The sequence below is a fragment of the Sphaeramia orbicularis genome, chromosome 16 (genome assembly GCF_902148855.1).
Source record: "Sphaeramia orbicularis chromosome 16, fSphaOr1.1, whole genome shotgun sequence".
Taxonomy (NCBI): Eukaryota; Metazoa; Chordata; class Actinopteri; order Kurtiformes; family Apogonidae; genus Sphaeramia; species Sphaeramia orbicularis.
This window is the reverse complement of record NC_043972.1, coordinates 47,761,154-47,775,876: the sequence shown is the minus strand read 5'-3', so window position 1 is coordinate 47,775,876 and position 14,723 is coordinate 47,761,154. Positions and strand designations below refer to the sequence as shown.

The 14,723-nt window shown below is 40.4% G+C and overlaps 3 protein-coding genes across 3 annotated transcripts in view; 1 reads left to right on the top strand and 2 right to left on the bottom strand.

The window, feature by feature from the left end:
• LOC115435617 (aldehyde dehydrogenase, mitochondrial-like) overlaps positions 1 to 14,723 on the bottom strand; it is a 534,672-nt gene that overhangs the window by 7,348 nt on the left and 512,601 nt on the right. The gene's annotated exons all lie outside the window — the stretch shown is intronic.
• LOC115435619 (zinc finger protein 664-like) overlaps positions 1 to 14,723 on the top strand; it is a 493,117-nt gene that overhangs the window by 1,352 nt on the left and 477,042 nt on the right. The window lies entirely within an intron of this gene.
• On the bottom strand, positions 1,753 to 10,929 carry LOC115435651 (protein NLRC3-like). The gene is made up of 9 exons (XM_030158222.1): positions 10,517 to 10,929; positions 8,402 to 8,533; positions 7,979 to 8,048; positions 7,625 to 7,829; positions 5,745 to 7,545; positions 5,476 to 5,649; positions 4,451 to 4,621; positions 4,179 to 4,231; positions 1,753 to 3,367 (listed from the first exon to the last, which is right to left on the bottom strand). The coding sequence occupies exons 1-9, from the start codon at positions 10,621 to 10,623 to the stop codon at positions 2,835 to 2,837; spliced, it is 3,246 nt and encodes a 1,081-aa protein (XP_030014082.1). The 5' UTR covers positions 10,624 to 10,929; the 3' UTR covers positions 1,753 to 2,834.

The following is a 14,723-nucleotide window of genomic DNA, read 5'->3' as shown; positions in this document are numbered from 1 at the left end:
AAACACTTCAACAAGACATAGAGGAGATTTATGTTACTTACACTGCTAAAAAAGCAAATGTAAGAGCAGTTTATGAATTTAATATTATTCACTTCATAGATATGTTTATCCTGTAGGAAAAACAGTACCATTTCAGTCAAAGATAAATTTGTGTCTAGATAGATAGATAGATAGATAGATAGATAGATAGATAGATAAACAATTTGCTTTTTTTAAAATTGGAGACCCATAGAAGAGCTGTTCTTACAGAATACAACACACGTAAAGGGACAAATAAGACTTTCAATAAGATTTAATATTCATAAAGGACTTTCACCTTAATCAGTTGTGGGTGTTCAGAGGTGTCAAAAGTATTCCCATTCATTCCTCTGGTAGAAGTAAAGATACTAGGGTTTAAATAGACTTCTGTAGAAGTTGAAGTATCAACTCAAGCTTTTACTTAAGTAAAAGTGTTAAAGTACTGGTTTCAATACTACTTAAAGAATAAATGGTAATGTATGGGGGGAAAATGCCATTAGGACAAAAGCTTAGGTGGCGCCACAGGGGCCTATAGTGCACTATCCCACCTCCCCAAAAAACATTTTTCTAAAGGCCATAATGACTATAATGTTATATTAAAATGTTAATGTTGAAACATAGGCTACCTGTTTCAGCCGCATCTATGCCCATTGAAAATGAATGCATTTTAGTCCAATGCAAATGTATTAAAGAACCATATATGTGTCTGACATGTGTTTGATGGAACTGTAGATATGAGGGCTAGTTGCCTAAAAGTTTTGGAATGGTGCAAAAAGTCAGGTGTGATGGATCCAAACCAACAGGGTGTCAGAATGGTATGTGTTTATACTTCTCATCCAACCACAATCAAATTCACTCTATCTGGATGGAGCGATTTATCTGGGTAGTTTTTTTTTTCATTTGAATGATGACAAGTCGGAATGATGACAAGTTGGAATGAAAACAAGCCGAAATGAAATAGGGGTAACAAGGCTATTTTTAAAATGTAAGGAGTAGAAGTAAAAAGTCGGCTGAAAAATAATTACTCCACTAAAGTATAGATAACCAAAATTTCTAAGGTAACAAAGTATTTGTACTTCGCTGCTTGGCACCTCTGTGGGTATTTGATATGTTTTCCCATCAGCCAAAAAGTTGGAATCAGAATTAGGCATCGACTCATGTGCCTTACTAAAAAAATTCAGCAGCACTTCACTTTTTGCATCACTGATTCATTTGATGTGTAGAATCAAATCCATCAATCAATCAAACTGTATTTGTATAGCACTTTTCATACATGTTACATGCAGCACAAAGTGCTTTACATCAAACCCCCAACCATCCCGCAGTTGCAAATAAAAATTAAAAAAGAAAGCAACTGAGTAAAGCTATGTTAAAAAGTAAGAGTTTAATCAAAAGCTACACTACAAAGAGAGGTTTTAAGTTTACTTTTAAAAATATGAACTCTCACAGCAGACCTGAGGTCCTCAGGTAGACTGTACCATCATTTGGGGCCATAAAAGCTGAATGAGGCCTCACCATGAGTTTAGTGTGGACTCTAGGAACAGCTAAAAGACTACTACCGGTGGACCTGAGGGTCCGAGAGGGCTCATATGTTAAAAGCAAATCAGATAAATAAATAGGATACATAAAAGCTAGGTACGTCTCATTTGGTCAGTGTAAAAGTGTAATTGGGCAGTGATGATGTTACAAATCCATAGGACATGAATGGCATTGAGGACGAAGGCAGAATTTTATTCAGAGTTGCTTTAATATACATGGTTTCAAAGAGATGCAGGGCAAATTCAGTATGTTTGTCAGCACACAAGACATAGCACTGGAAAAAAAATTTTCTCCTCAAAATACATATTCAATAGTGCACCACAAAGGTCAGTGTGTCTCATTTAGGGCATTTATTACAACTTTTGCACTGCTTCAAAGTTGTTAAGTTAAAATACATGAACAGAGTTGAGGATGCTCTGATTTTATTGAAAGAAAATGCCACATGAAAAACAGTCTGATAAAACTACCATTCCATATGTGTTTCAGAATGATGTGATATGTAATTGGATATAAAAAAAGATACAGAGGGTGTTCACATGTACAAAATAAGTATTTCTTAAAAAACAGATATATATACATACAGATCAGCTGATTGGTGCTCAGATCTTCAATATCCGACTCTTTCGATACAAAATACAGCCAAACACCAGGTTAAACAGAGAGGAGCCACAAATCAGTGGTGCTGAAATATGTGTTTTTCTGTTATAATACACATTCTACATGTCGGAGGCGACGTCACCGTTTGTAATGGACAGAGCTCTGGGAGCCCTAAACCTAACAGTGGGACAGATACAGGCTGACAGCCGCTGATGTGTTGCTGTGGAGCACTGCTCCATGGGACACTGGGGCTCCACATGGGCTGCCTCATCCTCGAACAGAAAGAAGGGAAAAAACGCACAGTGCGGGAGTGATGAGGTGCTCACAGCCACTCTGTCACACAACTACAAATGCACAAACACAACTACACATCTACACAACTACACAGCTACACAAACACAATTACACAAACATAACTACACTTCTACACAAGATGCCAGATGCGGTGCCAGATCCCCCCGGCCTGTTTGATGGCCACGTCTGGCCCATGTACCTGAAACTCAAAAACATCAACACAAACACAACTACATGTCTACACAACTACACTTCTACACAAACAGAACTACACAAACACATCTACACTTCTACACAAACACATCTACACAAACACAACTACACATCTACACAACTACCTTTCTACACAAACACATCTACACGAACACAACTACACATCTACACAACTACACATCACACAGGGACACTGAGGAGTTATCCTCATTGAATCCAAATCCTCCAAACAGTGGTTCAGTGAATGTGGTGTTGAAGGTGTAGATGTGGATCAGTTTGTCAGAGGAGACTCTGTAGAAGGACACAGATCCAGCAGGACAGTCCACATACACTGATACTCTACCAGAGGAGGAGGAGGACAGAGGGAGGTATTTGCAGCTGTCATTATGAGAGACAGTGTAACCACCTTTATAACACTCCAGACTCCAGGACTGATCATTTGATCCAAACATACAGTTGTCACTGTTTCCTTCCCTTCCGACACCTCTGTAAGTCACTGCTATTTCAACCCTTCCACTCCACTCCACCTCCCAGTAACAGCGACCAGTCAGACCAGTTGAACACATTAGCTGAGGATAGAACTCAAATCTGTCCTGATGATCCGGATATGGCTGAACCTCCTTCACTAGTTCCACCTTCTTGTTGTTTTCAGACAGTTTGAGGTATTCATTCGCTGTGTTGGGATCCAGGTTGAGTTCACAGAAATCTGATGGACAGAAGAAAACACTACTCAGCTGCAGTTATTGATCAGTGATCAGCTAATTTACTGACCATCTGTTATTGATGGATGAATCATGTGTGATTCTTACTAATGGCAATAATGATCAATTAAAGGTTCACCCAGTGGTTTTTACATGTATCTGTCGTCTCAGAGCACACTTTCACAAAGAGAAATTACAGCAATGAAACCAGAAGAGGGATTTGATTGACATGTTTCATTTTCCTGCTCAGAAACAGCAGATTCAACATTTATTAAGGACTGGATTTTCCCTGTAGCCTTGATCAAAGGAAATAAAATGTTATTGAACATATATTCAGCCACTAATAAAGTGTACGACTGTTGGAGCTGAAAGAGCAGAAACTACTTTTCATCTTTTTTCTTATTCATGTTCTAATGACTAATGTTTGTGACGTCTACAGTTTTACAGATTGTTTTCTTGACAGACACACATCAGGGTACATTTACCCACAGGCTGTTGGACAAATACACACTGTGTTTAAGTGACCTTGGAAAGCAGGGACATCTGGGTTTTCATTGGATTCATGTTTAATTTATATGTGAATGTGTAAAGACATTTGACTGTTGATGATTTTTAGTTTTTATTTTGTTATATATCAGCTGTTCCAGTCAGATGGGAGTCATACTGAGGACTCAGGACATTTATGTCCACGTCCCACTCAGTTATTGGGTCGTGTTTCCATGATCCTAAAGGTCTTCCTAAACAGTTTGTGTTTTAATGATGTGAAACCAGCTCCATTTTTATGATTTTAATGAATCTAAGGAAAATCACACTTACACTTCCTAAGACCCAGGCCTGGTTTCAACCATCGGACTCCACTAGGCTCCAACCTGAAAGGAGGAGGGCGGTCAGAACATCATGTAAACATGAACATTACATCACTCTGATCCACTGAATGGCTCCTTCTTCATCTGTTATTGAAGGTTTGTATGTTTAACCATCATCTGTAACTTCAGTAAAGGATGTGTAATCAGCTCTGACAGACTGTTCCTGTCAGCTCCACCTGTTCTATCACACATCATCTGTGGATGCCTCAGCTCAGTCCATACCAGAGAGTGTCTAGTGTCCACTGTGGATCCTCCTGTAGAGCAGACAGCTCCTGTCCTGCTTCTCCTGGATGGTTGTAGCTCACGTCCAGCAGTCTGAGATGGGAGGGATTGGACTTCAGAGCTGACACCAAAGAAGAACATCCTCTCTCTGTGATCAGACATCCTGACAGTCTGCAACACAAAACATCATACATCATCTGAAGATGGAGAACCAGTAGATGCAGAAGGTCAGTAAAATGTTATTCTCTGCATGTGTTTGACTATAATAATGTGATTTATTTTTTACCTGCAGTTTATGAATCATTGACTTACTTCAGGACAACAAAACAACAAATATTAAGATCAGTTCAGTAGGTTTGAAAATCATCAGACAACACTATACAGCAGTGTTTTTCAACCTTGGGGTCGGGACCCCACATAGGGTCGTCTGGAATTCAAATGGGGTTGCCTGAAATTTGTAGTAATTGATAAAATAAAAAAAATAAAAAAAGTGCTAATAAAAAATATATGGTGAGTTGAGAGAGACAATCCCAATACATATAAGACATGGCAACTGTGAGTCCGAAACTGAAGTACTGTGGTACTGTTTATCTGTCAAATGTTCATTGTGGTCAGTTTCAGATGCTGCAGCTCTTTCATAATTCATAGTTTGAGTTATTGTTTGTTCAGTATTAATTGTCAGCCTTGTAAATCCAAGCTGGACTGACTGTACATATCCTGACTAAGGAAAATAAAATTCTTGCTTTGTGCAGTAATCTACACCTGGCTTTTCTGCCTCCGTCCATAATAATGTACATTATATAGACTAAATGTCATCTAAAATTAACATTTATTTGCAACATAGTATAGCAAATTACTACATGATCAAAAACAAATCAATTTTATAAAAAAATCTCTGTTTTGAATGTCACCAGAAATTTGTGATGTTAAAATGGGGTAACGAGCCAAAAAAGGTTGGAAACCACTGCTATACAGGTTAGACTGAGCTACAGAACACTGGGTTACATTAGTTGTTGAACGCTGACCTGAGGGTCTCCAGTCTGCATCCTGGACTCTTCAGTCCATCTGACAGTATTGTCACTCCTGAATCCTTCAGGTCGTTGTTACTGAGGTCCACATGTCTCAGACTACATGACTGGGATCTGAGAACTGATGACAGGCCTTCACAGCTTCTCTCTGACAGGTTACAGTCACTGAGTCTGGACAGAAAACAAAAGGGATGAGTAGAAAATTATTGATGCTGTTAAAGTGACAGATACATATTTGAGATTGTTTCAGAAAACTTTCTCCTCACAGAGTTTTGTTGGAGGCTTTGGCCAATGGCAGCAGCCTCAGAAGAACCTCATCTGAACCAGAGTATTTGTTCAGGTCAAACACATCCAAGTCTTTTTCTGATGACAATAAGATGAAGGCCAGAGCCGACCACTGAGCAGGAGACAGATTTTCTGTGGACAGACGTCCTGATCTCAGGGACTGTTGGATCTGATCCACCAGAGATCGCTCATTCAGTTCATTCAGACAGTGGAACAGGTTGATACTTTTCTCTGCAGACAGATTCTCACTGATCTTCTCCCTAATGTAGTTAGCTGTTTCCTGATTGGTCTCTGAGCTTCTTCCTGTCTGTGTCAGCAGATCTCGTAGAAGACTCTCATTGGTCGGCAGTGATAGACCTAGGAGGAAGCGGAGGAACAGGTCCAGATGTCCATTTGGACTCTGTAAGGCCTGGTCCACAGCGGTCTGGTAGAACTGGGCAGGTTGACAGGTGACCTTGAAGAGTTTAGACCAAACAGATGTTTGTTCTGACAGGAGATTGACTCCAGTGTGGGTGAAGGTCTGATGGACATGAAGAGCAGCCACAAACTCCTGGACAGTCAGATGGATGAAGCAGAACACCTTGTCCTGGTACAGCCCTTTCTCCTCTTTAAAGACTTGTGTGAACACTCCTGAATACACTGAGGCTGATCTGATATCAATACCACTCTCTTTCAGGTCTGATTCATAGAAGATCAGGTTTCCTTTCTTCAGCTGCTCAAAGGCAAGTTTTCCCAGAGATTTGATCATCTTCCTGGTCTTTTTATTCCAGTGTGGATCTGTCTCAGATCTTCCATCATACTTGATGTTCTTGACTTTGGTCTGAACCACCAGGAAGTGGATGTACATCTCGGTCAGGGTCTTGGGCAGTTCTCCTCCCTCTGTAGTCTTCAACAAGTCCTCCAGAACTGTAGCAGTGATCCAGCAAAAGACTGGGATGTGACACATGATGTGGACGCTTCGTGACGTCTTGATGTGGGAGATGATTGTGTTGGTCTGTTCTTCATCTCTGAACCTCTTCCTGAAGTACTCCTCCTTCTGTGGGTCAGTGAACCCTGTGACCTCTGTCACCATGTCAACACACTGAGCAGGGATCTGATTGGCTGCTGCAGGTCGTGTGGTTATCCAGAGGCGAGCAGAGGGAAGCAGGTTCCCCCTGATGAGGTTCATCAGCAGCACATCCACTGAGGTGGACTCTGTAACATCAGTCAGGATCTGAGTTTTGTTGAAGTCCAGAGGAGGTCGGCACTCATCCAGACCGTCTAAGATGAACACCACCTGGAAGTCTTCAAAGATCCAGATTCCTGCTTCTTTGGTTTCAGTGAAGAATTGATGAACAAGTTCCACCAAGCTGAACTTCTTCTTTTTCAGCATATTCAGCTCTCTAAAGGTGAATGGAAATATGAAGTGGATGTCCTGGTTGGCTTTGTCTTCAGCCCAGTCCAGACTGAACTTCTGTGTTAAGACTGTTTTCCCGATGCCGGCCACACCCTTTGTCAGCACTGTTCTGATTGGTCGATCTCTGTCAGGTGGTGTTTTAAAGATGTCTTCACATGTGATGGTTGTTGGTGGTCTGTGTGGGTTCCTGGATGCTGTTTCAATCTGTCTGACCTCATGGTCCTGGTTGACCTCTGTAGCCCCTCCCTCTGTGATGTAGAGCTCTGTGTAGATCTGATTCAGGAGGGTTTTGGGGTTTCCTGCTTTAGCGATGCCCTCAAACACATACTCAGACTTCTGCTGCAGGTTACGTTTCAGTTTACGCTGACGAACTCCAGTCTGACTTCCTGAATGAAGACCCAGATAAAACCATCAGTCTCACAGTGAATCCAAGTATTTTGTTAAATCTGTACAGAATTATCTTACTGCTGTGCAGACGCTCAGCCAGCTCCTCCTGCTTCATCCTCCTCAGGAAGTTTAGTGTGATCTTCAGAAAAGCCTCTGAGCTCCTCCTCTGCTCTACATCCTCATCACTCAGACTCTCTAAGCATTCTGGGTAATCTGTACTCAGAACCTGATGGAACGTCTTCAGTTTGTTCTTGACAAAAGTGCAGATGTTCTCCTCCAGCAGCTGGAACAGAAAACATTATGAAAGACACAAAGTCCAACCATGGACTAAAACTCAGGTCCATGTCGGACACAGGTCCACTGGTCTGAAAGCAGCAGTGGGGGATGATTGGACAGAACAGATGGAGAAGTAGATGTTGGACATGTACACACCTTAAATATGGAGTCCAGCTGAGTCTGATGCTGTGGATCACTGGGAACCTCTGAGCTCTGCTGCTCCACTCTGTGGACCAATCATCAATGAGCTTACATTAGCCGTCATTTAATAATTTGTCATAAACAGCAGCATGAACAACAGACCCTGACTCTGTTTCCACATGTTGGATACTGAACATCATGGAGATCCAGATCCAATGTACCTTTCTGTTGGACCCGGTTACAGAAGGACAGCGTTTGTGCTTCTGAAGTAGATATTCAGATACTTTTAGTACATTTTAGGTGGATATTATACAAATCAGTGTTTCCTAAACTTTTTGTGGAACCCAGTGACAAACCACTGTGGTCCAGTTCACAACAGGCCATGACCTTCCATCAACAGGGACTTTGAGTTTCTCAAGTCTTAGATTTTAAAGTCACCTGCATCCCGTCTTCATTGGATCTTGGGTTGATTTTTGGAAATCCAATGGTTCACCCATGGACCGGTCACTGCTGTAGGACACACAGCTGGGTCCCGGTCCAGGTCCAGAGGACTCTGGTCTCTGGTGGATCCTGATCAGTAAAACAGAATTGTGAGTCTTGAGACACATGAACATCTATCAACAAATGATCAACAAACTGAAATCAGTAAAGTCTGAATCAGTCCTGAAGAAACTCAGCTCAATCAGAGTCAAAAAAACAATAGATCAGGATTTTGTAGATTTAAAGATTTGGTTCCTTATGAGTCACTTAATGATTTAAATAATCAATAATACACATTAATTTTTCTTACTAAATTGAAATTATTCAAACAAATGGAACCAAATGGATTTTCATCTTATGGAGGACAAGGCCGGCAGTAGGCAAGGGCAGGGGTGGGCTCAGCCCACCCAAATGTCCGTCTTGCCCACCCAATCGAAAGTTAAGGGAAAACGTTTATCCAATAGAAAAACATAACAGACTACACCACTATTGGCTCTTATTTGCAGTTGGATGGGCAGCCTACAGCCCGCCCTATTCTGTCAGTGATTGGTTGTCATTATTGTTTTGCAGTTCCTGAGTGCTTCATTCGCTCGTACAGCAGCTCACAGTCCGTTTCTGGGCTGTGGGGAGTTAAACGTCCCCCCTTGGTCTCTCCTGCACCTATCGAGGTCACTGCTGCACGTGTCGGGGTATCTGTTTAATACCTCGATTCTCTCTATCGGAGTTTCACTGTATCTGTGGCTTGTTGACGTGCTCTTGGGCTTAGCATCGTCTCTGGGCTCCTGCAGAGCAGCCGGCCCGGTTTGGCAGCCACTCGCATCACGTTATGTACACACACACTGATTAAAGCAGCACCAATAAAACACACACATTGGGAAATGAAATATTACCTTAATTTGGATGGTTGAATTCTTGGATTTAATAACAGGTTAGTATTAGTCAGTATTAGTTAGAATTCCTTTGTGTCACTAGATTTTCTTTGTTTCACTGGTCAGTTGTAAATTTCTTAGGATAAGCTTGTTTAGATAGGAACCATCTGTCTAAACAAAAGTTAATTAGGTTCTGTTCTTCTAGATACACGTCTGAACAAACACATTCACACACATAATGTGGTCAAATATAGGTGATAAGGGTAAACTGATTGTTGGCATAAGTTTACTTAGAGTTAAGGTCCCACATCTGTTTGATCTTCTTAGATAACGCTAAGTTAAAGACCAACCCACAAGAGGTTGAGCCCATAGTTTGAAGATCAGTTTACAAGGATTATAAAGGTGATGGGCATTGGAATGTTCTGGGTCCATTTCCCCTCTTGGGGTGTGGAACCTCAGCTGAGTTATATTTTGTTTGTGATCAGATCAAGCCAATAATAAATTTATTAAAATGAGACCAAAAAGAATCTGGACTTATTCTTGGAGCTTCCAACAAAAGAACACGTTAACAGCAACACAACGCCAGTAAAACCAAAAAATATACATAGCGCCAGTAAAACACACACACACACACACACACACACACAAGAGCAGCAAGCGACAGAATCTCTGCAGCAAAAAAGTTTATAAATTGGTTACATATTGGCCAATGTTGATTAATCGGTGATAAGCTATAATCAGCACGATTAATCTGCTGGTCGATTAATCAGTTGGGCTCTGCTGCCAAACAACTGAATTCCTCTTTGGGGATCAATAAAGGGATTCTTATACTTAAATAAACCCCCAAACCGCTTCTTTTCAGTGCCGTCAGGACTGCAATTCAAATTGTCAGTCTTCAGGACACTATTCGGCTTTTCTGTACACACCAACCAAGTTGCCCACCTGTTATTTCAGCCAGCCCACCTTAATATGACAGACTAGAACCGGCCCTGATAGAGGAACTTACACTGACTCTGACTGACAATCGTGTTTAAAAAAAAAAACTAAACTGTCACTGAAAGGACACACAACTGGATAGAGATCCAAGTCCAGAACCAGGTTCAGGTCCAAGTCCAGGTTCAGGTCTCAATTGTGTTGTCAGTGGTTGTAGTTCTGAGCTCCAACATGTAAATCATTGGTGGATAGATCCAGATGGTGGTCTCACCTCTGGGCTTCGGGTTGACTCTCAGGTTCAGGTCCAGGTCCAGGTCCTGTGGGGGTCATTTCGGTGGTCTTCCAGGGAAGAGCTCCTCTGTTCTCACACTGATCCATTCTGCTGAATCCACATCAGTCACACAACAAACACTGAAAACAGCAGAGTTTGAAACATCTTCATATGATGTCGACCAGAGGTTCAGAGATAAACCAGACTTAGGATTCTGGACAAAGACCTGCATCCCACATCTCATATCTCTGATAAAGACTTTGTTCTCTGAGTTCTGCCTTTAAACCTGGAGACAAACTTCAACGAGTCTGCATTAACATCCAATGAAGCTGAAAAAAAAACATGAACAACTAAAAACTGTTCGAAACAAAGATGTGAACTTCAAGGAACAAGTTTCAGTTTAGAAGAAAACAAACACATATTTTAGACTGAATGAGTTGAATGAGTCAAAGATCCTTGAAAACAGTAAAAGTCATTAAACTCAGTAACTTGGAAGTAACATGGAAGCTGCTTTTACTGCAGTTCAGTCTGATTTCAGTTCATATTTCAGTGGATTTCATTAAGTGTCTGTTTTATTTTGATGTGACTTGATGAAGTTCTTTATCGGTGCTGGTAAGTGTACTGACTGACACGCTGGTGTGTTACTGGCTGCTGTAGTTCTATTACACCACTAGATGGAGACCTGAAGCTGATGATCACCAGTGAATTGACTTGAATTCCATATAAAGGCTGATTGTTTTTTTCTTAAGTTAAAGTTGAAACCTCATGATTATTTGTGGTTAAGACATCAACAAATGTGTAGTTTATTATTTCATAGTTAAAAAGAGAACATGTGTGTAACACTAATTGTAAAGGAGTAGTAATACACCAATATCTAGAATCCAGGTTCTAAGAGGAGGATAGTAAGCAAAACACAACAAGGACTCTATATGACAACTGGGTGTATTTATTCACAACCCCCCAAAAAAAACAAAAACAAAAAGCACTTCTTAAAAATAACTGTGCCGATTCATCCCTCAGTTATTCTCATGAAAAAAATAATAAAACAAAAACACAATATACATAACCCCAATTGAAATTTGTATTTTCCCCAGAACTCTGTAAATTCAACACTTAAAGAAAAAAAAAAAAAAAACTTAATTGGCAAATCTCAACAATTGTACCCGGATACCTGAATTGTTAACAGTTTTTTTTTTTTTCTTAATGGTAAAGTAGGATCCTTTTTGTCAAAAGTTATTTCAAGTTCAGTTCAGTCAAGACAAGTTTCCTTGTTTTTTTTTCCTTTGTCACTTTGGTTCCTTTTTCTTCCCTTTTAGTTCAGTCTTAGCTTTTAGTTCATTAAGGGCCCCTTTATAGTTATTTCTCTTTTCTAAATCTTATCTGGAATCCACATGGAAAGTTGATGAATCCAAATCCATGGACTGTCTCTGTGACTCCTCTGTGTGCAGCAGCAGTGATGAGTGTCTGGTTCCCGCTGACTGGAACACCTCAGACTGCAGTCGTCCTCTTTCAGAAATCGACCATAAAAAAACCAACCTGCATAGTGTACAATTTAACCTCAGTTAAAGTCCAGTATTCTTCACACTATGCAGCATTAGCAGGATCTTAAACACTCATTTCAAACTTATAACAGCTTATTGCTTACACAAATGCTCAAAATCGTAGACCATTAACATGCCTTTAGCTTACATAAAATTATTCAAAGCTATCGTTTCTGCTAAGAAAACAGTTCACATATCAACTTCTCAAAATTCACATATCATGAATTCAACAGTGCTGAGTTTTTTTTTAAACATCTCACGTTTCTCCCATTGTTTTTTTTTTTTTTTTTTAAACAAAATATCATTTGCATTTATTAATCTAGCAAGAGCTAGCATCATTCTCTTTAAGCTAAATGAAAGAAAAACACACTCACCGGAGAACTGTCATGAAACTCACTGAATAGTGGTCCTCCTAAATCCTCTGGTAACAAAAAATATTTAGGAACAAACTTGCTTCTTCTGAATTAACATTTACTTTGAACTTATGTAGGTATAAACAACAAAAAAACTCCACTCTGCTCACAGAAAACTGTACACGCATTTTTCCGTGCGCTCCTCCTTTTTTTTTTTTTTTAACTTTCGTTTTCTTTCTCCCCTCTTCCATACTTCACTGTCATTTGTACAGAATATGCACACCTTGTGGATTTTCACTGTAACTGCATGCATAATCTTATCAGGTTAAAATCAAACAATTGCCTGTTAAATTCATGGGGGTTACATGTGGAAAAGTTGAACAAGTGTAAATGTAGCTGAATGACCATCAGACTGGTGTTGAATGAGTTAAAGTAGAGGCTGAATGTCGTTCACTGAATGAACAACTCTTACCGAGTCACTGAATGAACAGTTCAGTCCTTTACATTGGACTTGAATCTGTTCACTCAACTCCTCATTCACAGGCTGAAGCTTCTCTCAGTCAGTTCTGTTTTATCATTCAGTGGGAGTCCTCATATCCCTAAAATAACTCAACTATTACCTGTAGCAGAAGAATGGACTGTTCCTGAATGCAGCACAAAGCCAGTGGATTAGTGATGCGCCGGTCTGTTTTTTTGTTTTCAACCTGCAGGTCCTGCTATCATGAAATTATTTGATCCATCCAAAACTGCTCCACACCATTACAGCTATTTTTACAACCCAACCCAACCCACAACCAATTAAGTAGGGCTACGCCTTTTAATATGAACAAGCGCGTTGACCCATGGGGAACCATGGGTTCTAGATCCTGGACTTCATCATTGTCAATACCAAGGGTGGGATGCAACAAGGTGGGGTGTTTTGAAAATCCACATCTCGACCCTGAGGGGCAACATCCCGGTCCCCCAGCACGGATATTGTGCATTCACGGATGCTGTACCCCATTTGTCCAGCAGTCACCGCCAAAGCATTCATGTGACTCTGGGTATAACAACGTGATTGTAAGGCTGTTGTATTCCAAAATTACTCATATCTCCCAAAATATTGGTCCTATTAACTTGCCGTTTTCATTAGTCTCTTCCTTGATCACAAATACATTAGTAGGCCAAACTGCAGCAGCCAGCTCTTTCTGGATTTTGTGTGATGCCTGAGAAACACACACAGAGAAACAAACAGAGTCCGCTTCTCTTTTGTAATATAGACAAATGGCAGCTGGGTGTCACTGCTTGGTGCTCTTGTAACATCAATCCGCAGGTTATGCAAGTTATGTAGTACTAACCATCAAATAAAATAAAATATAATAGGCTATATTACTAAATATGGTAACTTGCTGTAGTGAATTTATACGTGATACTGTACATATTTTTGTGTCTGCTCAATCAATGACCTGCCCCAGCCTGCCCTGCAAATAAAGTCAATTTTTTTTTGACCTGCCCCAACACGACACATGGGTTACTCACTGAGCTGCACATCACTACAGCGCATGCATACTTTCTACATGCAGTGAAGGCAGCATGATGACAGTGTGAACATGGGCGAGGCTGAAGTAAAGTGGATCAGCTGGTTCAGCTGTCAACAGAGTCAGCACCGAATTCTTCAACACAACATATCCTCTTGGTAACGGCCTGTTTTAGTTCATGACATTAAAAAAGGATCAGAAACATGTGACCCTCATCTGGTGATTTCATCAATATGTGACCCCGACCTCTAAATGAGCTTCTACTCTGAGGAGTCGTCTCATCACAGTCAAATCAAAAGGAGAACAGATTCAGAAAGTCCATAAACTGACAGAGGCAGGTTTCTCCTATTTCTACTGGAAGGAAAGAAAGGACAGAACAGAAGAGGAAGAACTAAACAGGTCAAACGTTACCTTTATGTGGAGACTCAGACACGAAGCTGTTCAGTTTGTAGAGACACTGAGTGGAAAAACAACATCAAGTCAGTGGAGCAGGAAATAAATTTCATGAACAGAATCTGTGATAAATACCAATCCTGACAGAGTCCAACCCACACTGGGAACGAACCCAACTAACAACTAACTCCAGTCATACAGAAACCTAATAGGCCGTAACGGAAAACCATGGATTTCATACAATACAGTCAATAATACAAGAAAAGCACTCGGAGAACGCAGATCTCTGCCAAGGCAGCTTTAACTGTCTCTAAGCTAAACTAAACAGTACTTTTCTGTATTTACACTAAGTTTAATTATATTTTACTATTGGTATGATAAACTAAACTAGTACTTTATCATC